General features: G+C 54.6%; 9 protein-coding genes across 9 annotated transcripts; 3 read left to right on the top strand and 6 right to left on the bottom strand.

Annotated features, from left to right (window-relative positions):
* Positions 1-267: 267 nt before the first annotated feature.
* On the top strand, positions 268-1,082 carry N7482_005879 (MARVEL domain-containing protein; the record flags this gene model as incomplete). Its single annotated transcript, XM_056688004.1, has 4 exons — positions 268-411; positions 477-577; positions 676-732; positions 890-1,082. 4 exons carry the CDS (start codon positions 268-270, stop codon positions 1,080-1,082), a joined length of 495 nt encoding a protein of 164 aa, XP_056543559.1.
* Positions 1,083-2,681: 1,599 nt separating this feature from the next.
* N7482_005878 (uncharacterized protein) lies at positions 2,682-7,043 on the top strand (the record flags this gene model as incomplete). The annotated part of the gene is made up of 6 exons (XM_056688003.1): positions 2,682-2,762; positions 2,851-3,039; positions 3,143-5,774; positions 5,838-5,842; positions 5,894-6,451; positions 6,507-7,043. 6 exons carry the CDS (start codon positions 2,682-2,684, stop codon positions 7,041-7,043), a joined length of 4,002 nt encoding a protein of 1,333 aa, XP_056543558.1.
* Positions 7,044-7,276: 233 nt separating this feature from the next.
* Positions 7,277-8,092, bottom strand: N7482_005877 (uncharacterized protein; the record flags this gene model as incomplete). Its single annotated transcript, XM_056688002.1, has 1 exon — positions 7,277-8,092. The coding sequence occupies one exon, from the start codon at positions 8,090-8,092 to the stop codon at positions 7,277-7,279; it is 816 nt and encodes a 271-aa protein (XP_056543557.1).
* A 740-nt stretch (positions 8,093-8,832) lies between these two features.
* On the bottom strand, positions 8,833-10,926 carry N7482_005876 (lysophospholipid acyltransferase family protein; the record flags this gene model as incomplete). Its single annotated transcript, XM_056688001.1, has 1 exon — positions 8,833-10,926. One exon carries the CDS (start codon positions 10,924-10,926, stop codon positions 8,833-8,835), a length of 2,094 nt encoding a protein of 697 aa, XP_056543556.1.
* A 397-nt stretch (positions 10,927-11,323) lies between these two features.
* ccpA lies at positions 11,324-11,978 on the bottom strand (the record flags this gene model as incomplete). The annotated part of the gene is made up of 2 exons (XM_056688000.1): positions 11,324-11,890; positions 11,964-11,978. 2 exons carry the CDS (start codon positions 11,976-11,978, stop codon positions 11,324-11,326), a joined length of 582 nt encoding a protein of 193 aa, XP_056543555.1.
* A 917-nt stretch (positions 11,979-12,895) lies between these two features.
* Positions 12,896-13,585, bottom strand: N7482_005874 (uncharacterized protein; the record flags this gene model as incomplete). Its single annotated transcript, XM_056687999.1, has 1 exon — positions 12,896-13,585. One exon carries the CDS (start codon positions 13,583-13,585, stop codon positions 12,896-12,898), a length of 690 nt encoding a protein of 229 aa, XP_056543554.1.
* A 424-nt stretch (positions 13,586-14,009) lies between these two features.
* Positions 14,010-15,536, bottom strand: N7482_005873 (ERG4/ERG24 ergosterol biosynthesis protein; the record flags this gene model as incomplete). The annotated part of the gene is made up of 3 exons (XM_056687998.1): positions 14,010-14,021; positions 14,074-15,075; positions 15,135-15,536. The coding sequence occupies 3 exons, from the start codon at positions 15,534-15,536 to the stop codon at positions 14,010-14,012; spliced, it is 1,416 nt and encodes a 471-aa protein (XP_056543553.1).
* A 671-nt stretch (positions 15,537-16,207) lies between these two features.
* On the top strand, positions 16,208-18,632 carry N7482_005872 (OPT family oligopeptide transporter; the record flags this gene model as incomplete). The annotated part of the gene is made up of 2 exons (XM_056687997.1): positions 16,208-17,023; positions 17,082-18,632. 2 exons carry the CDS (start codon positions 16,208-16,210, stop codon positions 18,630-18,632), a joined length of 2,367 nt encoding a protein of 788 aa, XP_056543552.1.
* A 774-nt stretch (positions 18,633-19,406) lies between these two features.
* Positions 19,407-21,536, bottom strand: N7482_005871 (SH3 domain protein; the record flags this gene model as incomplete). The annotated part of the gene is given in 3 exon segments (XM_056687996.1): positions 19,407-20,063; positions 20,122-20,757; positions 20,775-21,536. 3 exon segments carry the CDS (start codon positions 21,534-21,536, stop codon positions 19,407-19,409), a joined length of 2,055 nt encoding a protein of 684 aa, XP_056543551.1.
* Between the last annotated feature and the right edge of the window lie 674 nt (positions 21,537-22,210).

Raw genomic sequence — 22,210 nt, 5'->3', positions numbered from 1 at the left:
ATTTCCGGAAGCGATCCATCAGCCGGCTAGACTACGCTGGGCCTGATCAACTACAGGGCGTACCAGAATTATGACTATCAGCTGCCCATCACCTGATAGCTGGCAAGTTGGGAACAGGTCTACTTAGCTTGTCCCGGATATAGACCTTCTCAGCAGCGTCATTGACTTTGGGCTTCTCATCTGACGGAATTCACTCTTTAAAGCGATCCTGTTCTCTCAACAACTTCATCGTCCCAGACTACAGAGTCCAGCCCAGCAGATTCGATCATGACGAAGCACGCTGACATCATTCGACCGTTTCTGTTTTCAGTTCGCCTGTTCCTATGGATCAGCGCACTAATCACTTTGAGCCTTACTGCATGGGTGGTCGATCACCTGAAAGGCTATCGGGCCATCTTCACCCTAGTTATTGTGAGCATATGAGCCTTCTTCGATACTCTATTACTACTTGTGTAGTACTGATACTGCTCGCATAGGCGGTTCTCACTACGGCATTTTATATTCCCTCCCTCTTCACCGCTTGCATGCATCGCAACCGTGGTTATATGCTTCCATTGGACATAGTCTTCTACGCACTGTATATCAGACCCTTCTCCTTCATAAACCCACAATCACTGGCGATAAGCTGCTACCCTATTGGACTACATGAAGCTGATGCTGCTCTGAACCTTATAGATGGCTATCAGCATTCATCTTTGTTGCCCAAACTGATGACTACTTTGATGACGTCGGGTGTGCTTACTTCAGTTGGGGCCTAAGTAATACTTGCAGGAGGAGGAATGCCATTGAAGCGTTTACTTTCCTGTCGTTGTGAGTTGACACCACAAACCCCCCTTCCCTCTTTTCCCTTTATAAATATGCGAGCATACATCCTCATTCCTTCTCAAAGCTTCTGGACCTTATGTGGCCTGTGCTTGGAAACCCTCAATATTTATTTCGACAGCCGGCATTCTACGTATGTTCCTACAGTTAACCATCCCGAGAAACCGAACGCATCGGGCCGTGGTGCCAACGATGGAACTGCTACAACCCCAAGCGCGGAGCCTGCGCCCGCAATGAATGGTGAGCACACTCAGGTTTGATATCAGCTGTCTCCGTCGCCTTTCAAGCGGGGCATTCGAGCTATAGGTCCAAAGTGTGGGTCTTCGTCTGGAGTAGTCTTTCTGGCCTTGTGGATTTTTTGGTGGATTTTAATAGGGGTTGGCTTAAGTAACTTTGTGTTTCGCAACGCCTACAGAACGGGCGAGGAGTATCTATCAAAGATTGAATTGAGTCTGACCTTTCAAGGACTTTTCCCTCGCATGTCTACTTTTTGATGGCTGAGCTTAGCCCTCCACTTTCGCCTTTCCCGTTGCCATGGGACTCTACCCATGGTAGAGTTTTGTGAGGGTTAAGGATCAGCAAGAGTATTAATGAGAGCACTATATATCGACAATTGTGCCATCCCGACAGACTTAAGGTCTATACCACCCAAGTCCGGATTGGAATAGGGCTACAGGGGCTTAACGTCGGCTGGCCTTAGGCGCATGGGAGACAGATACACAATCGGATGGCACCGGTAGCGGCATCTCGAGTGTAGCCGCCTCTGGGTCATCGGTAGACGTAGGGGGATGAATCCCATAGTAACGAGCTAGCCCGAAAACGTGGTGCCGGAGCGAGAGCCCTATCTCTGCGAGGTGTGCTTTATGTAGATCAAGTTCTTATGCATATTCGATATCGTCCGCACGCGGCGATGATAATCCTTTTGCGTCGTTATCTCGAAAGCAAACGAGACTAAAACGCTAAATATCCCAGAGCCTAGGCGGAAATAGACTCCGTGATAAATCAAGCCTAGATCCTGCTAAGTCTATAGTATATTGTTCTTCCGAAGCTTCGTCGATCGACAAGGGTACCTGTAAGGGGCTACGGCAGAGCTAACGTATTACGCTCTACCCAATATCGAGGAAGAGAATATCTTAGGTCTTTATATCGGAATAGGAAATTAACTCGCTCTATTCTATGCCAAATTGTATCGCGTTCCTATTAGTAATCGATATAATTGAAGTCTAACTATTCAGGTCAGGGTCATTAAGCACATCAGGATGCTCAGATCAGGCTTAGGGAGGGAATCAGGTTGAATACAATAATCACTGACCAGCCTAGGTTGATCAGGGGCGTGCTCAATTCTAGTTCAGTGAGCAAAAGCGGCGAGAGGGCGAGCACTAGAACGGAATGGGAGGGCCAAGAATTGCCAGACATTATCCAGCGTAGATCAGACGACCGCGTCGATTGCGGGTTTCTTATCAGCTGACGCTGGAGCTTACCCGACATCGGGAGGAGCTATTCAGAACGATACGGATGCTTGTTATATTACTTGCTTCCCGGTCATCGCTACCTCAAGGAAGACCAAAATATTAGATTGGTGTAAACCGTGCTACTCTTGAGGTCGCGAGGATTGGGCCGCGCAAAGGGCGAGCGGTGGTCACAACGAGTGGAGCGGGAGCGTAATCGACCGACCTCCATCCCGCCCTGATCCCCTGCGCAAACCACCTGAACACCCGCAGATCTCGGGATTGACCCTTCTTCCGTCATTCATCTTGGACTCCAAAGACCACAAGACCCCAAAGTCCTCAGTCTACAAACTGGCGATGGTGTAAGGCTTCGAGCGCAACGAGCGTCCACCCTCCCATTCACCCGCCTCTATGCGAGCGGTACTGCCAGGGAGACCCCCAGCGAAGCTCCAGTCGTTCAGCACGGCGCTGTGGGATGGGCTTCGCGTGATTGTAAGGCCCCCCTGCTCTGGAAACCATAATATAACCCCCAACCTGAATAACCTGTGTGCTAACCGTGGCTTGCACGCGTCACCAACAGGCGTACATCTCCGGCCATGCGCTGGTCATCCTCGGCGGTCCGCAGACGCTCCTCCAAACGATCTACGTCGATGATACCGAAAAACTCGAGGCTGTGGCCTTTGACGAGGCCTCCGGGAAGATTGCTGTGTGTGGAGGACCGGATGTCTTCATATACCAGCCATACGGCGTTCAGGGCGAGACACTGAAGGTGCGCAATCAGCCCGCTATCCCCGGAGCTCTCGCTTTTCCTACGAAACCACCGGTCGCAAGTGATTGCAGAACGTCCATACTGATAAATAGTCGTGCTGAAGTGGTCTCTGGCTTGCACTTTCCGCGCCGGCGATGATGATGAATCCATTCATACCCTGTCGTGGGGTTCGTCGAACGAGTTGCTAGTTGGCAACTCTCGCCTTGCGCTTTGGATGCTGAATGACACACCCCGCCTAGTGTGGAAAAAGAAGCTCGCCACCCCGGTCAAATTCGCCCAATTCTCCCCCGACGCAGCCTTGATGGTGACGGTTGGACATTATGACCGCTTGGTCAAGGTATGGAGACGACTTGCCTTCGGCGAGGATGAAGTGCGGTTCGAAGTTTCGTATCTTCCTCATCCGGATGTGGTCACTGGGATACATTGGCGGCGGCCGTATCATCGAGAACAATCAGTCGACAATGTCCTGTATTCCCTGTGCGCCGACAACAAGATCCGGGTATGGGCTGTGACGGACCACCATGCCCTTTCGCCTTTGCAGTTGTGGGCGGACATTGACATGGGACTTTCAGTCCAGCCCCGCGATGCATTCAATGTGGACCAAGGACCGCAAAGGCGTTACGGCTTTTTCCTGGACGGCCGTGACTTCTGCAGTGCGACGGAGAGAGCTGTAGAGCGAAACACAGGCAATAAGGAAAACCACGCCTTGGAACATATCATCGAAGTTGCCAAGCAGAGTCCAGAGATATGCGTCGTGATTGACGGCCAGGGCCATATGTCTGCATGGGCTTTGGAAGATGTGGGCTCCAAGGTAAAAACTAAGCTGAGCGTGTTCAACGTTCTGCACGTCGAGGGACTAGAATTCGGGTTCATGTCAAACCTGTCTGCGGAAGAAGACTATGCTCAAATCTGTGCGTTCCAAAGTAACCTAACCGAAGATAAACTCAGCGTTGTGGTCCATCACTTTGACGGCCGAGTTGAATGGTATGACTCGCAGGTGGATGTTCTTTTCGATCCCACTCCTCGCAAGAACCGGATTGCCCCAAGAGCATCCTGGTCTGGACATACCGCGCCGGTCAAAAAGATTGTGCGAAATGCTGTCGGTGACACTCTTGTGTCACGCACGAATGAGAATAAGGCCATGATATGGCGGCAGAAGAGACGGAAAAGTGGCTTGATGCTCCTGCATAAAAGCATCCTTTTCTCTGATGAGCACATCCATCGGACATGTATCATTGAGAATAGCAGCCTCCTCGTCAATCTTCATCACAACGGGATCTCGTTGTGGGATTTCAGCTCTTATCACGCGACGAGGCTTGCACATCTCCCCTTTACGTTGTCGAGTAAGCCCCTGTGTGTGCTCCCGCTTCCCACCCCAGAGACAAGTTCAAAAGTGGCATATGTAGCAACTGTTGGGGCCGATATGCAGGGCATTGCATTCGAAATCCGATGGTCTACAGCGCAAGACTGCCACCTGCGGAAATTCTGCACCTTTGAGATGGGCCTGAAGGAAGACTTAGCCTACATCCTCCCAGTGGATCCTGCCGGTCCGAAAGCCAAACATTCTGGATTCTTTGACGCCTTCTCTCCGGATATTGCCCTGTCTTATACTCACAGCGGTGTCGTGCGAACTTGGAGTGCAAAAGTCGACCAGGCGAACGCTAAAGTCGAGTGGCTGCTGAAGTCGACGGTGGATACAGGCATTGAGAATCCTTCGCTGGCCAGTGGAAGCACCATCCGCAAAGCTGCGTTGGTCGATGCGGACCGCACCCACCTGACAATCTGGGATACCAACAATGCTCAGCTAGAGTTCGAAGAGCATTTCGCCCAGCATGATATAATCCGGGACCTCGACTGGACTTCGACCCCGGACATGCAATCCATTCTTGCTGTTGGGTTCCCCCACAAGGTTGTACTACTATCCCAGCTTCGTTATGACTATTTAGATGCCCAGCCCGCGTGGACCCAGATCCGAGAAATCTGGATCCGCGATCTCACTCCACATCCCATTGGCGACTCGTGCTGGCTCACAAATGGCCACCTCGTGATTGGTGCAGGTAACCAGTTGTTTGTATATGACAAAGACATTGATGTTGGTGACCGCCTTGTCTCCGGCCTTCGCATCCCATCCCGTGGACTATCATCCGTCGATCTTTTCGATGTGGTCAGTCGCCTGAATGGCCCATTGCCCGTCTTCCACCCACAGTTCTTGGCACAGTGTATACTCGCCGGGAAGACCAGCCTAGTGCATTCCATTTTGACCAGACTGCACCGAAAACTGAAATTTTACACCGAAGGCGATGACCTGGACGGATTCCTGGAGGTGCCGCTCGAAGACTTCTACGAGGAAAGGAACGCCAGCCAGCAGGCAGCTGCGAAGGAGATGCGCTCTTCCTATACGGACGCAGCGGTTGCAGAGGAGCTATCATTCGTTATGGACGAAAGCACCGCGCAAGCCCTGAATGAGAATCTCGCCCGGATCGCCCTACCACAAATATCCAGCCATGAGCAGTTCCGCCTTGTTGACACTATTGAGTGCGTTGCGACGGTCGAAAAGCACCGACGGTCGATGGATGACAATGCAGCACGCTATCTCCTCTTCTTCCGACAGCACATGCTAAGAAGGAGTCAGGGTGTCGCGAATAAAGGCACAGTCTCCTGGCGAGAGATTGTTTGGGCTTTTCACAGTGGTAGCCAGGACATATTGGCAGACCTGATCTCACGTCAATTCAATGGTAAATTAACTTGAAAAGCTGCGCGAGAGAGTGGACTATTCATGTGGCTATCGGATTCGACAGCTTTGGTAAGTATCAATTCCTCGTTAGCTCTTGTTGCTTGCTGACCTTTTTATCAGAAAGCACAATTCGAAATAGTTGCTCGGAATGAATATGGCAAAACGGAAGAAAGGAATCCGATCGACTGTACTCTCTACTACCTCGCCCTCGGAAAGAAAAATATCCTTCAAGGTCTATGGCGAATTGCTCACTGGCATCGTGAACAAGCCGCCACCCAACGTCTGCTAGCGAATAACTTCAAGGAAGCAAGATGGAGGACTTCTGCTCTCAAGAACGCTTATGCCTTGCTTGGGAAACGGCGATTTGGTAAGCTCCACACTCACCGTGCTGGACAAGCTCATTCACCAACAGCTAACACCGTCGAAGAATATGCCGCATCATTCTTCCTGCTTGCGGATCACCTCCGCGATGCCACAAACGTGATCGCCAACCAGATGGGTGATCTCCAGCTCGCAGTCGCGGTCGCACGAGTTTATGAAGGAGATAATGGACCCGTCTTCCGGGAAATCCTGGAAGAAAGAGTTCTCCCTGCAGCAGCATCGGAGGGCAACCGATGGATGGCTTCCTGGGCTTTCTGGATGCTGGGACGACGGGACATGGCCGTGCGGTCACTCATTGTACGTTCCACCTTGATTATATTACCAGTATATCAGTCTACTAACATAGAACCAGTCCCCGATCGAGACGCTCCTGTCACCAACCCCTGCCTCTCCTGGAAGTCCGGGGCGCGTGACTCTCCAGGCCAAATCGTACCTCTCCAACGACCCTGCCCTAGTCGTGCTCTACCAGCAGCTTCGCGAGAAGACCCTCCAAACACTCAAGGGTGCCTCACAGGTTCGACCACGCGAAGAATGGGAGTTCGTTCTCCGCAACGCCCGTCTCTACGACCGGATGGGCTGCGACCTCCTCGCTCTGGACCTTGTGCGAGGCTGGGAATTCCTCGGTGGCCCACCCACCTCGAAGACATTGCAGACTCAACCCGCTCTCGAGTTTCAGTTCCAGGACGGCGGTGTCGATTACAGAAAGCTGCTTCGCCGGCGGAGCAGCCTCGTTGTCGCTGATATGCCAGTCCGTCTCGCCGAGCTTGCAGATGCGAAGAAGTCCTCGGCTCCCGAGGGCAGGGAGAAGCAGCAGCAGAAACCGAAGCCACCTCCAACCATGTTCCATGAGCCTGATGCTAACTCGTTGCTGGATAGTTTTGGTTTCTAAATGGCGGTTCAAGGGCTTTGAGGATCTATGTACTCTGAGTGTATTATCTTCTCTGGACTTTCCATGTATGTTATAAGCGGTTGCGCCTCAATGTAGTTATGTCGTCTTAGGCTACGTTTCGCTGTGACCGTTGCATCTCCTATCACTTTTGAAATTTTGACTATACAGGCTATTTATTGGGGTGATTTATAGACATAAAAAAGCGCTCACAAAATAAATCCATCAACAGCATTTTAATACAGCCGAGCCACTCGGTTGCGCAACACCGACAGCTTTCGTCTAGAGAGCGTCTGGTTGCCTGAAGCAGTGCCATTATGGAGCAGGGTGGCGTTCAACGCAGGCTGCGTCTCATTGTGTTTGCCAGTGACCATGCTCGGCGCCATATTCTTCAGCTTCTCCATGATATCATGGACAATCTTGTCGCTCTCAGCATGGCCGTCATTGTTCACGCGGTCCTCCTCTTCAGGCTTGCGCTCTGATTGATCGGTCTGCGCCTTCGACCAAGAGAAAGCGTTGGAGCCAGGGGTCTGAGCGTTGGCGGCGCTGCCGACCTTGGCTGTCTCCTCTATGCGCGGGATGTCCTGTGCCTGCTCTTCGAGCGATTCTTCGACCTGGGGGTTGCAGACCAGCAGCAACCAGACTTGGCTGTAGGCGGCGAATGAGCGGCTCGCGCATTGGCTCACTTCGACGCCGTTGCGAAGCTCATTGGTGATCAGGGGCGGGTCGATGCATTCTGGGACTTGGTGGACGGTGATGTTGCAGCTGGGGCCGCTCTCTGGGAATGAAAGGGCGGGCTGTTGGGGGAGGAGCTCTGCGTCGACCGAGATCGCGCTCACGAGGTTGTGTTCGTAGGAAGGGACGCCTATGTCGGCGCACATGCCGGCGGTGATTACTTGGGAGGCTGTGGTTTCTTCATAGTTCTCGTATGTGTCGAGATTGGTGAAAGGCTCGCCTGGGCAATTGGGGTAGAAATGTGCCCAAACCCTTGCTGTGATGCCGGCGTGGATGGGGGTGGAAAGGAGGAAGAGGGTGGTGAGGGTGGGATGCATGGCTGCAATTCTCGAGTTTGGAGTTTTTACTATAGAGATCAAAGGACTTTGCAGGATGATAATGATGATGAAGTTGATACTGATGGTCAATGAAGACCTTACCTAGAGCCTGCTGCTTTATAAACGCTTCCTCATTTCACTAGGTCTGGTCCACGAATCTGGGGATGGCGGGTAAGAATGGCTGTAATGGCGATGATCAAGCGCTGAAACGCGGCGCGCGCGTCCTACGGTATCCTTGGAAAAGGAGAAACGGCCTTCAGCGTCATACTCGGTGGCGGGAGTGTGTCAAAGGGCCAGCCCAGGAGCCAGTGGCTGTTGGGATCGCACATTCCAGCTCCAAACGGGAAGGTCAGAGCCAATCCAGGACCGTGTGGAAGCCGCGATTGCCCCGACCAGGCATGTTAGCGCGCCTTGAACATTCCAAAGCATGGCAGTCCGCCTCTGAGAAGGCCTGACGCGTGCTAGATCGGCAGCTGGTGGTGTCAGTCGCTGGGTGGATCCTGCGAGGGAACTGAAGGGCTAAAAATATCATTGTTTCTGAAAAGGTTTTCATTGGGTGTTGAATGGAGGCTATGGAATCCGATTGCTTCCATCATCACTCTCACCAATGGACATGAAACAGATTGTATCGCCCAGTGCATGTCAGGTAGTCGGATGCCCCTCTCCAGAGACCTCGTCCAAGTTGGACGACCTTTGATTGCCTGTAGAGCTCTGAATATCTCGGAGAGTGAAGGTGTGAATCACTTTCGCTTTCTTCCTTCTTTCTCGGTAGCACGCGGCTTGTACTTGAGAATGGACTCGCCCGTCTCGTATGTGCTGAGCGTGCTAGACCGTCTCCCTCTACCCTTCAAATTGGTTTGAATCTTCCGATCAATCTCCTCTAGATCCCCTTCGGAGGTGATCGAACTGAGTGCCTTCAGAGTAAGACCACCAGCAGAGCCATTGGACCGGCTGCGGCTGCGGCTGCGCTCCCGACTGGATGGTTCACTGGGTGGCATACTTTTAAGATAGGATTGATAAGCGTCGAGTTTGTAGGTGTCGGTGGGGATTTCGGCATCGACATCAGGCAGAATGCCAAATCCAAGATCATTGATAGTTGCGGTGACCCGCTCGGACAGTGTCTCTCGGTGTTGTCTCAGATCAATCAGTGATGAAGAAGATAGCGGGTTCAGGGCGACCAGCAGGGGTGGCAGAGACTTGATAATGTCCATCCCAACTTCACCAAATCGAAGTGCTGCGTAGCTGACAAAGACCATGTGGGCATAGAACCCCACGGCAAAAATCCACAACGGAACAAAGTCAGGAACGTACGTCCTTGCCATGAGCCACCAAGGAACCGAATGGGAATAGTAGCCATCATGACGGTTATAGCGAAGCCAAGCCGTCACAATGATGGTATAGTAGGCATAGAGAGTGGGTGCCAGCCCCATTGCGACGAGAATCTTCCAGGTCCCCACGACATCGTGGCCTTGTAGCTTGACAACCGAAGCTGCAAGTGCCTTGCGTCGCTTCTTTTCCGAAATGACCTTTGTTGTGACAAAGACAGGCCAGAAGAGCAGTACTCCTGGCAGTACACCAACGCTGAGAAAAAGAAGCTTGCACAGGCGGTAGAATAAGGTGATAAGTGTGAGCCACCATGGTTTTTCCTCGATGTTGCCCCACTCGACTTGGTGATCCCGGATCCCGAGCGATTCCAAGCGCCGGTTGTATTCTTTCACCGATTTCTTGAGACCCTTTACCCTAGGATCATCGTGATGCTTCGTGTATCCTTTCAGAAGCCTCCGGTTGAACTCGATCACCAATGGAAGTGGGATCTTCTTGCTGATAGGGTTATAGAGTTTTCTGGTCGACTGAACCAAGATGAGAGTCTCGTGGTCAGGGCTAATCTGCGTGACAGATTCGAGGCCCTCGTAGATCGTTTCAAGCAGAGAGCCCACAGCATTGCGTTTACTGGTGCCGCCAGCTTTGAAGGCTTCGATTTGATCGGGATGCACGTGGATGGGGCGACCAAATTCAATCACCCCACGCGAGCGGAATTTGTGTGCATGGAAATAGTTCATACCACAAGGAACAATGGACAGCCCACAGTTGGGATCACGGGCCAAAGCGCCGAGTGACATCAAGGCAGCGCCTGCTTTTAAAGGCAACAAGTTGGAGCGATCGTGGCTGCCGCCCTCAGGAAAGATGCCAATACAGCCTCCCGATGAAAGCTCCTTGTAGACGGCATCGAACATCTGGCTTTGATCAACGTGAGGAGCGACCTTGAACCGGGTACCTTTCCGACCCCGATCATCGGGAAGCCGAGAGGGGAACGGTTTCTTGAGTCGAAGGGAGGTCGGTCCAAGAATCTCCTCAATGGAGGCGGTCTCGGGTGCATTTTTGCCTTTGATGGTGATTGAACCGCCCGGCGTAAATTCAGGCTGCGTGAAGTCCGTGTCGACACCATGGATCAGGGCCGGGTCACTTTCGGGATCGGGTTGATAAATTGAGCCCTTTCCAGACTTGGTCAGGTCCATTGATCGGACAACCGGGAGGGCACCCATGCATGATGCCAAGGTTCCAATAAAGGGTTCTTTCATCGACTTCTGCGCGATGAGGAAAGAGACACGTCGCTTGGCCTGCGACTTGAGCAGGTGCATCAAAATCGCGGAGTCCACGAATTGGTTGGCATGAGGGGCCGCGACAATCAGCACCGGGCCTCTCTCAGGGATTCGCCAAGCTCCGCGGGGGTAGATCTCTCGGAAGAAGAGATCCAGCGCCCAGGTGAAGAGCCACAGGACGAGGTCGTACAGCCAAGGGATCCTCCGGCGGGACGTGTCCGATCGGCCCGCCATGATCGCCGCGTGGAGACCTGGGGTACTGGAGAGGCGATGAATCAACACAATCTAACGGTCAGGAAAGCAGCGGTGAGGCGGTGGAGATTTGAGCGGCGCCGAGGTTGGAAGCTGAAAAAAGGCGAGCTGAAGAAGAGAGGGGCGGGGCAGGAGCGGATTACGACTTGGCGGGCCACCGTTTTCCTCTCCCGCGCAGCATACCAACACGAAGTACAGCCGTTCAACCATTCAGCAAGTCAACAATTCAACAACTCAACACCAAGATATATTTGTCATGGATTACAACTGAGATACATGGTAACTGAGAACAGAATGGAAGCATCCTGTCTCTAACGGCCAAATACAAGTAGGCCTCTCTCATGTCATTCACTGGCCCGACCGTGCGGCCTGGACACATCTAGAAGCCCTCAGAACCATCGGGGCCATCGGTGCCATCGGGGCCATCCTGCTCTTCCGGACCATGTAGACCACCAGGGCCGCCAGGGCCACTAGAGCCACTAGAGCCACCAGGGCCATCAGGGCCACTAGAGCCACCAGGGCCGCCAGGGCCACCAGGACCGCCAGGACCGCTCGGGAAGCCGAAGCACTCGAGCTTGAACGAGACGTAGCCGGGGTCAAGGAAGTCCGGCAGGCACGGGCCCTGCACCACGGGCTCGCCGTTGAAGGGCAGGAAGTACGCGGGCTGGCCAGAGCACTCCTCGTTGTTCCAGACGCTCACTCCGGCGCACAGCAGGGAGTCCTTAGTGTCGAGGTACGCCTTGAAGGAGTAGTGGTCGATGTCCCAGTCGCGGTTGACCTCAGTCGACTCGCAAGTCACTGGAGTCGTCGTGACGGAGTCCTCGGTCTTGGGCTCGCCGTGGGCCGGAGCGCCAACGGGGCAGGACTCCCAGGATTGGAAATCAATGCTGACCACAGGGAAGGCTGCATAGGCGGGCAGGGCGAGCAGCGCCGCCGAGGCAAGGGTCTATCTCACTCAATTAGACTCCCGAAGGTGCGCGCGGTCGGCTCATCGCCTGGTCCTCGTTCTGGGCTCTTACCTTCGAGAAGTGCATCGTGCTGGGAGTTCAATTGAGGTCCTGCGGGCGCGGAATGGTCGTCGGGCCAGTTGTCCAGTGTCGTCGTACTGCTAAAGGAGAGTGGTGTCGTCGTCCAGCGAAAGGATTTCGTCGGACAGGCTGGCGTCGCGTCCCATGGCATTTAAGTAGGTCCTCCAAGGGCAGTGGCACGCGTTGATCATTCGGGCCAGTAAACATGGCCCGCTGGCCTGTGAAAATACAGGATCTCGTGTGTGTGTGGAATGCAGGAGCCGTCAATCACTCATCGCCAGGGTCCTGTTGAGGAAGAGGACATGGGTGAAGCGCCTAGCAGAAGGGCTGGAATGCAACGATCGGCGAATAATCCAGAGCAAACTTGGCAAAGCAGTCCCTGTTGATCGGCCCTGGAATGGATTGGAGAGTGACGATTGAAGGGTCACGAACGAGCAGGGAGCCGTGCATCATGCAGGGACGAATCTTCGACCGGCCAACGTCGCACTGGGCATACTCCACAATGGTCCTCCTCTTAGCCATAATTCAAGGTTGGAAGCATAGCAAAGATTACTTTTCAACCACTGACTGGCTGTTTCATTTTCAAGCGGCTGCTCTCTTGGCAATGCCGGCTGCTAGTATAATCAACCTGTCCCGAACTAACTAGGGTTCGGCTTGCTTTGAGGCAACCCTTGCTGGCTGGCGCCGCCACCTCCGTAGTTGGGAATGAGCCTAATGATCTGTATTACAACCTCATCAGTAGTCTGACATAGATCTATGTTCATTAGATACTCCTTAAATCCTAACTCACGCTGCGTACTTCAAGTCTGTGGGATCTATCGTTTGGACCCCAACACAACTCAATTGCCCATCCCACATCGATCACCTCTGCAGGGTCCAAATGCACCAAGTCCCTGATATTTAGATAGACCGATGAGCGAGACCTACGGAGGGGAAATCTCACGGAGCATTGCCCACATGGTAAACTCCTCTGCGGCATCCCAAAACCCCTTGGGACATCTCCGGCTGCCCACCGTCTGAAACCCCTGCTTGAGCCAATAGTTGCCAGCATTCTCTTTCGCGACCCGGATCATGATCCGCACGGGCCTATCACCATCGCCCTTATCGCCCTCGAGTGCCCGGCGGCGCACGATCTCCTCTTCACACAACTTCACCAGCCGCCCAGCAATGCCTTTCCCGCGGTAGCGGGAATCTGGCGGGAGCGCCACCACGGCCAGCTCGTAGTCCCCGGGACAAGCATGTTTCCGCCGGATCTGTTCCCCTTCGCCATTCACCCTCTGCTCCGGGGAATCCTTGCCATGGTCGTCCTGGTCGGGGGGACTCCAGAGCCCGTCGTCTTTCCACAGCTTCATGCTCGCAGTGCCGATGACTTCGAGTTTGTCATTCGTGTTGCTCGAGGCGAACGCGACGGCTGTGAACCCATCTGGACCCAGCTCCGAGGAGAGTTCGGAGTCGGACCGGAGTCTGATCTTCTCGGCCGAGAAGGCGATCTTGTTGGTGTGGCTGACAAGATAGCTTGCGTTAATCATGCGGGTGAGATCCGGCAGCCATGGCTGCGAGAGAAGGTCGGTCGCTGTGAAAAGCTCGGTATGGATGATTGGCGCGCAGTCCATGTTCTAGCGTGCACATCCAACAGCGTGCGGCCGACTTAGATAAGACTGTATCACAATGAGATCGACGTGGGTTGGGAGGCGTCCCATATTTAAGAGGGTTTACAATTTTCTTTCGAGTGGCGGTTAGGGGTTTTACTCGGATATATCGTGATAAGGTCTATCCGCAGCTAATGAGTCACGGAAACTACATCAAGTCTCGATTCCCAGGGGCAAGTGGGGTTTGCATGCGCGTCCATCCATTGGAGAGGTGGGGCCTGTCAATCGGGGGCGGAGCCAACTAGACGGGAAGGTCGCGATGCTCACAAGCTATCTTCTTCTCTTGGGTAGATAACTCTCGACTTGACGTAGATATATGGCTAGTGAAACCAAAGATATTGAATCTGTTCGGAAGTTTGGTTTGCTGCCCATCCATACAAAGGTATGTTCATACCACGTACTAGGAAGAGATTAGTCTATGTGGTCCGTCAATCGCCGATCGCGGTACGTACCGGAATAAAAAGATACGGAACCTGCTTCTCGTACTGTTTCCACGCCTCTCCGTACTTGGTTCGGCATTTGTGGATGTCCCGCATGGCTCGGTGAGCAATCATGACTGTGAAGAACAGCGGGTAGAACCAAGGGAAGGGGCTATTGAAGCCCGTAATCAGGCCCCAGGAGATAGCGAAGAACATATCACAAGAGTAATGTACTTTGCGCGCCAGCCCGTACCATCCATCTGCCAAGATAGTATCTCCATTCTCACTCACGATAGTCTTCGGGTTGTGGAGTTCTTGCCAGGGCAGTTGCGGGAAGGTATGGCGCTTCACCCATGTGCCGCGCTCCATCATCCGGAAGACATTTTTCTGGCTATTGGCAGAGTCCCAGACCCAGTAGACAAAAAGGTAGGAGGTAAACAGTGCGGTGAGTGCATACTTATTCCAGGCGTATACGGATGGGTCGTGGTTTGCCAGGTACAGGGTACAGTGGCAGTATGACATGGGAACACCGGCCATGTTCCAGAAAGTCAGCATGAAACCGAGCTTCTCTTGGTACATGTCCCAGGTGGTGGTAATCAGATGCTCGGCCTTGGAGCACGCATTGGCGTACATATAGTGGGCCATAACCAGGAACAAAACTTCCCCGGAGACATAGCCGTACCGCTCATACTGGCGAGTTGCTGCGGCACAGCTCAGCCCAAACATCATGAACCAGGGGATCCGGACCTCATAGAACATCTTGAAGTCGAGGATACCGAAGAGGCGGGGATTCAACTCCGCGCCCATGAAAAAGTCATAGATAGGATATCCAGTGATCCGGTGCTGGGCTCCACGAGCAAAAGCCGAGGCATAGGTCACGAAGCTAGCAAGGAAGCCCGAAATGATCGCCACGGACATCAACGGTCCAAATTCGTCCAGGAAGGTGTAGATCGGGAACCACCCAGTGCCATGAAGAACGGCCATCACCGAAATGGTGAGGTAGAAACTGGCATAGGCGGAGCAGTGGTATTTCAACTGTTTCCCCCCAGGTGCAGAAGAGGCTTGCCATAGCAGGTGAATCCCGGCAGAAGGACGTAGCACGCAGCCTCGAAGAGGTAATAGGTCCAGTAAATGCGCCACGCCCGGAAGTGAGGGAATGCGCCCGTGTAGAGCAAATGGCCCAAGTGCTTGCCGAAATCAAGCCATGACTGGCCTTCCTCAGGCAGAGGCAGCTTTCCATCGTAGTAAGTGGCGCCGATCCACATGTACCACATCAAGAGGGGGAACCCCGTCATCAAGCCTAAGCATCCCAGGGAGCCGCCAAACTCGAAGTGACCTGAGTAATCGACTCGGGGGTCCATGCCTGGTCGCCAGCCACCGGTGATGTGCTCCTTTGCAAAATCCGTCGCGGAGCCATTAGTGCTGTCAGCTATCTGGGTGGTGCTCTCGTTGCCATCATCCCGTTTCCTGGATTTGACGCGCGTGGCCGCAGTCATACTGTCGCCGCGTAGCCTGTGTGGCCGACCAGGGGTCAGTACCTATTTCTGATGATTAGCAAATAATGAGGAAACGGGAAGTCGCGTGTAAGGGGGCACAATGGCAGACAGTAAGGCTATTTTCTCAGGGGCCAGTTGGACAGGAAGGGGTTTGTCCCAATTTATGAAAGTTGCCGAGAAAGGCCTGCGAGGCGAGCCCCATGGCCTGGGGCTAGAGCGAACGCCGAGACTTGGGAGGTGCCAATAAGCCAACGTTGTGGAATCCTTACGAGGGTGGACCTGTCACTTCACCTGCAGCCACAATCCAAGCTAACAGTTTCCCGACCACCTTATTGGGTGGTGCCTGGCAGGTTACCGTGTATATATTTGTGGTTAACTATCGGGTATTGGACCCTGTTTTTGGTGTTGCATGTTACGCTTACATCCGGAACTCCATGTCAAACCGTTATGAGCAGCCCTCAAGAGAGCAACTGTCTGCATCGATCATCCCCAAGTCCATAGAGACTTGGACCATCATCTCGCGTAATCGACGGAGTATAGCGAGGCACAACAACACACTGTGGATCTCCGCAAGTGACGTCAGGTGATCTTATCAGTCATCATCGTACCGGCTCCCGCTTATCAACCGTCGTCCCGACGGCAACTTTCACCATGGCGGATCTGCTGGGCCGATGAATTACCAGACCCTCAGCATGGCAGGCGATGCCTCCTCACCGCGCCAGCGCGTCGCGGACCGGCCGCCCTCGCGTGGCCAATTCGCCGATCTCGACAGTAACGAGGTTGCCCCGAGCTTCACTGCCCGCGCGCTGATTGTCGGCCTCATCATCGGAGCTCTGATTACGTTCTCAAATACCTACTTCGGCCTGCAGACAGGCTGGATTAGTACCATGGCCATGCCGTCGGCCTTGATTGGCTTCTCTGTCTTCAAAGTCCTCTCAAAGCACCTGTCCTTCCCGTTTACTCCGATCGAGAATGTCCTGATTCAGACGGTGGCTGGGGCGGTAGGTACCATGCCGCTGGGGTGCGGGTTTGTTGGTGTGATCCCCGCTTTGGAGTTTCTGCTGAAGGACGGTGAGGACGGGCCCAACGGCGACGGCGGAGAAGGCGAGGGTGGACCGCTTCAACTGGGTTTTTGGAAACTGGTTATTTGGAGTCTGGGGGTCTGTCTGTTCGGCGTGGTCTTTGCGGTCCCGCTGCGGAAAGAAGTTATCGTGCGCGAGAAGCTGCGCTTTCCAAGCGGCACTGCTTCTGCATTGATGCTTCGAGTCCTGCACGGTGCGGGAAAAGATGAAAAGACCCCGTTGGCGGTCCAGGATCGCTCTGGTGGAGCGGCGGAGGTGGCTGAGGACACTCATCCACCGCCAGAAGAGGAACAGCAAGGCTTATTGGTGAAGGACGGTGATACCGAAGACCAGGCATTGCATCAGAAAGATTGGCGGTCGAAGATGCGTCTGTTGATCGGGGCCTTTGTGGTCTCCGGAGTTTACGTGAGTCCCTTTGCCACCTGGAGCGACTATTAAGAATGATAGGTACTGACAATTGTAGACTCTTTTTTCGTACTTTGTTCCTCTGGTTCGCGATATCCCCCTATTTGGCATAGGTCTGGCCCACAATTGGCTATGGACGCTCAACCCATCGCCCGCGTATATCGGCCAGGGAATTATCATGGGCCCATCGACCTGCATGCACATGCTCTTCGGAGCAGTGCTGGGATGGGGAATTCTCTCGCCGTTGGCCAGGGCGCGCGGCTGGGCCCCAGGACCCGTGGATAGTTGGGACAATGGGAGCAAGGCTTGGATTGTGTGGATTTCTCTGGCGATCATGCTGGCAGACTCACTGGTCAGCCTCGGATGGCTTGTCATCAAACCGCTGGTCAGCCGGGCTCCCAAGTGGGTTGCTTTATTCCGCTCTACGCGCGTGGGTCAATGGATTACAGTACGGCTGCCGTCACCAACATCGCACCAGCATTCCTATATCAATTACTCCGCATTGGACTCTGGTAATCATGAGCTTGCTCACGAGAATCAGGACGGCAGTCATTCGCAGGTCGCGGCGGGGGCGGAAGAAGATGATGCGCCGCCATCCCAGCTTATCTCCACCCGCACGGTGGTGATCTTGCTTCCTTTAACCCTGATCTTGAACGTTGTCTGCATGCACTATGTCTTCGGCGACATCATATCTCCGCTGCTGTCCAGTCTGGCTACTCTTCTTGCAGTCCTCCTATCTGTCATGGGCGTGCGTGCGCTTGGCGAGACAGACCTCAACCCAGTGTCTGGCATCAGTAAGCTCACGCAGTTGCTTTTCTCGCTCGCAACACCAGCATCACACTTCTCGCGACGAACAGCGCTGGTCACGAACCTCCTTGCGGGGGCCGTCTCCGAGTCCGGCGCCTTGCAGGCCGGCGACATGATGCAGGACCTGAAAACGGGCCATCTCCTGGGCGCGAGTCCTAAGGCTCAGTTTTATGGTCAGGTGATTGGTAGTCTGGTCGGTGCTGTGCTTTCAGCGGCCGTGTATAAATTGTACATCAATGTCTATGATATTCCGGGCGAGATGTTCCAGACGCCTACTGCATATGTCTGGATCTTCACGGCGCGTCTTGTCACCGGCGAGGGTCTACCGGACATGGCATGGCAGGTATCTGTCATTGCGGGTGTGGCATGGGTGGTGATCACCGCCGTGCGCATCGCGACCGCATCTCCTGCCTTCGCTCACAACGGGCACCCTCCAGCCTGGAGAGACTGGATCCCTGGTGGGATTGCCGTGGCCGTCGGTATCTTCAACGTCCCATCATTTACGCTCGCGAGAGCGATAGGCGGCGTGATCGCGTGGTGGTGGGCGCGAAAGCACTCGACCCCTACCCGCCAGCCCAGTCACAGCGACAGCGACAGCCCTGATGGAGTCAGTTCTTCCGCGGACGCGCCTATAGCGCTGCAGTCTGGACAGGGCGGTTCGGCTTCAGCCGAAGAGGCAGCTGAAAAGGCGGATGCTGCCTCGTCGACTGTCGTGGTGTTGGCGTCGGGCCTCATCCTGGGCGAGGGCATCATGAGTATTGTGAACCTTCTTCTTGCAAGCGGCCACGTTCCTCACTTGTAGACGGTGGCGACAGATGGGCTAAGCCCAGGATGCATTTCGGATAAGCAAACATAATTTTCGGGTTCTGCTCTGGCTTCCTTTATCTTATACGAATTACGATGTTGATTCGGAGCCTTCCGATCAATCCTTTGCGGACATACTTCTATCATGAAGGGCCGTGGGCAGCTACAATATGATATCTACTAACTAGATCAATAGAATGAAAAATACTATCAAAACCAGAGCAAGGAATGATCGGGAATAAGTTCAAATATTTAGATACGAACTCGCATAAAGTCCACCGCTATCAGGAAAAGAAATGGTACAGGTGTTCAGGGTCGTCCAACTCATTTACCGATTCAAACATATTTAGAGTCAGAATCCATCCACCCCTGAAAAGAATCGCCGGTAATAAGAGGCTAGCAACTTCCCATCGTAGAAGAATGTAAGGCGTCGAAGAATAGAAGTTGAAAGGGCAAAGGGAAGGGGGAACGGAAAGAAGCATGCAGCAGCAGCAAACGCGATAGTCCAGCTTTTGGATGACCCGGCAGGATGCATGAGAAGCAAGATGGTCACGCCGGGTGATGCGAGCGAGAAGCATAGGACGGTGGATGGGGTTAAAACCAGAAAGCAGAGCAGGGGGGAGGTATGTAAAAAGACAGATAGGGGCTTCCTTCGTCACCGACGTAGAGATCGAGGTTGAGTCGTTCTAGGCAGGCAGGCAGGCTCATTCTCCGTCCAGCGGGACATGGAACAACCCAAGGATCGGGGGTATGTTGGGTTGAGATGTGCAGATTAGGCAGCCTGAGAGGCCACAGGCTTTCTGTTGACCTGGGACCCCGTTGGAGAGGTCGGTGCCGAAGGTGGGAGGGGGGGCAGGTCGCTTGTCGGGGCTGGAGCGGTGGGTTCTATTACAGCGAGCGGGCTGGGCTTGGGGGGAGTGACGCCGCCGACGTTGGGCGGAGAAATGTTGCCAGCGCTGTTACTGCGCTGTCGCTGGTTGACGGGCATCATGGGCCGCCGCATGTCTCCGGGGCCGGGGGACATGGAGCGGGGACCAGGTGACATAGAGCGGGGACCAGACGACATAGAACGGGGACCAGGCGACATAGAACGAGGAACAGGGCGGCCGCCGGGTCCTGGGGACATCGAGCGAGGCACGGGAGGGAATCTAGCTGCGGGTGACATTGAGCGGCCAGGATAGGGAGCGCGTGGCGGGCCGGGGTAGGGAGGGCCAACGGGGGACCGTGGGCGTGCGTCCTGAGGATAGAAGCGGCCAGGAGGAGGCGGGCCTGGCATGCGGCCGTTAGGGCCCATCATCGGGGGCCCGCGAGGACCAGGGCCAGGGCCTGCTCCAGGGGGTGGACGCGAACGCGGCTTCACGGGGCGCGCAGATAAGCAGGAGCGCGGAGCAACTCCTTGTTGTGAGCGATCGAGGCGAACACAGAGAGCCTGACAAGAAGATTAGTGATTATTACTTCCGATTTCTGCACTTGAATTCAGCACTTACCCATCCGTCGTCATACTCGTGAAGCATCCGGACCAGAGTACCTGAGCGGAGCTCGATTTCATCCTCCATCGACGGGTTGAAGTCCATTTGCACACGGTGAACGTTATCCGGACCAGGAGCACCCTCGGCTGCAGCACCAGCTGCACCCAACGCAGCTACACCACCAACCGCAGCCAGAGCCTCGGACGAGACAGACTCCCCATCAGCACTCACAGGGCTCGGCGAAGAGTTGGGAGGCATGGCCGCGCCCGACTCTTGCGAGGCAGGGCGGCCGGACTGTTCCTGGGCAGATCTCTGGGATGCCACGGCAGCAGCGCCAACCGCGCCAACCACAGCAGCTCCAGCGGCAGTTGCTGCAATGGCAGCCCCAGAGGGACCGGTACCCAATGCAGAAGCAGGGGATTGGTCAGCCACTGGCGTGGAAGGGCCGAAGGGGTTCACAGGGTCACCGAAAGGGTTCGGGCTGCTAGAAGCAGACTTAGGCGGAGTGCCAGGCGGCGAGTTACCAGTCAGGTTGCGCGAGGCGACAGCGGCACCGGCAGCGCCAACACCACCGGTGGCGGCGGCCGTAGCCGGGTTGAAGCCACCATGGTTGCTTAGGTCGGGCGCAAATTGAGTGATCGGACGCACGCTGAGCTGAGGGGGGGGTGGACGGAGCTGAGGGCTTCATGGGAGGAGGAGGGGGGGGGAAGAGTAAATTCCTCTTTCTCATTCTCCATCTCGACCGGTCCCTGGCTACTCTTCTTCTTCTTCCGGATGAAGAAGAAGATTAGGGCTGCGACCACACCGAGCCCGAGAATGACTCCAATGGCGATACCGGCTTTGGCACCTGAGGACATCCCGGCTGACGAGGTACTGGCTGCTGTGGGCGATGCAGAGGCCGCAGAGTCAGTGACCGTTGCACTTGACGTCACCGCGAGAAGATTCACATCCTGGCTAGAGTCCGCAGTGGTCTGAGACGCCGATGTTACAAAGGAGGAAGGTCCCTGGGTTGTCTGTACTTGGGTATTCGTTGCCGTAGAGTGTTCGGTGGTCTTGGTGGCCTCTGCCTGGGTCTTTTCCGTCTCGGTCTCCTTTGCGGTGGTCGTGTGCTTGGTATCCTTCGTGGTCGCCTCCGCTGTCGCTGCTGTTGTCTCGGCACTGGTCTGTGTGGCAGCCACCGCTGGGCCTACGCCGACATTGGTGTTCTTGTTTTTCGTGGCAGTCGCCGTGGCGGTGCTATCGTCGCCTCCTCCTAGGACTTTCGTTACATAGCCGCCAATGGCACCTTCAAAATCCTGGGACAGGGTTTTAATAACGACAACGAAAGGGTTGTCGCGTTCCACCATAGGGAGGGCATCGCTGGCGACTATCTCGTCGAGAGCCCGCGCCTCCAGAGGGCGGTGTTGCATGTGATGTGCATGCCCGTGCACCATGGTGGATGACCGTTGTGCTTCTCGAGATCGCAAGCAATCGGGGGTCTAAAGGTCGTAGTCGTAAAGCGATCCTCCTGAAGAGGGAACCGGCCGGTCAGGTCTCGACCAGGATTCCAACGCGAGTCGGACGGTTCCAAGAATCGCGCCTGTGGGAAGTCCACACTCGCGTTGAGGAATGTGGGTAGAAAGAATGGACGACTGGAGGTCGAGCGCCGCCGATAACCAGTCGGGAAGTGGGAAGAAAGAATGGACAACGACTTCCAGGCCGTAGAGGGAAAAAGAGTGTAAAGGTAGGGTAGGGAGTGAGAGGACGAAGATCTCAAAGCCAAAGAACAGAGGAGTAAGCGTCGCAGGGCCCGACTGGACGGCGCATCCCACGAGGGCCGAACGAGCGGTAACTATGGAAATGAGATCCCACGCTGGGGGGACCCTGACCCGGTCTTGTCGCGTACAGAAATGACTACGCTAGCCGAATCAGGTGAAGATCTGTGCAATATAGAGCACATGATTGGTGGATATAGTACGGTTCCTGGTTATTTGCAAACCCGAAATGACGGCAATACGAGGTAGTCGAGACGGGTCGATGGCTGATCGCAGGACAAACAAGGGCAAATCGCGATCTCGGAATTGAGCCTGTGGATCTTTTAGGGCCGAAACTGCGCTTAACTTGTCCA

Source organism: Penicillium canariense (assembly GCF_028826845.1).
Source record: "Penicillium canariense strain IBT 26290 chromosome Unknown utg000003l_segment0_segment0, whole genome shotgun sequence".
In the NCBI taxonomy this organism is placed as follows: domain Eukaryota; kingdom Fungi; phylum Ascomycota; class Eurotiomycetes; order Eurotiales; family Aspergillaceae; genus Penicillium; species Penicillium canariense.
This window is presented reverse-complemented; position numbering and strand designations above follow the sequence as displayed.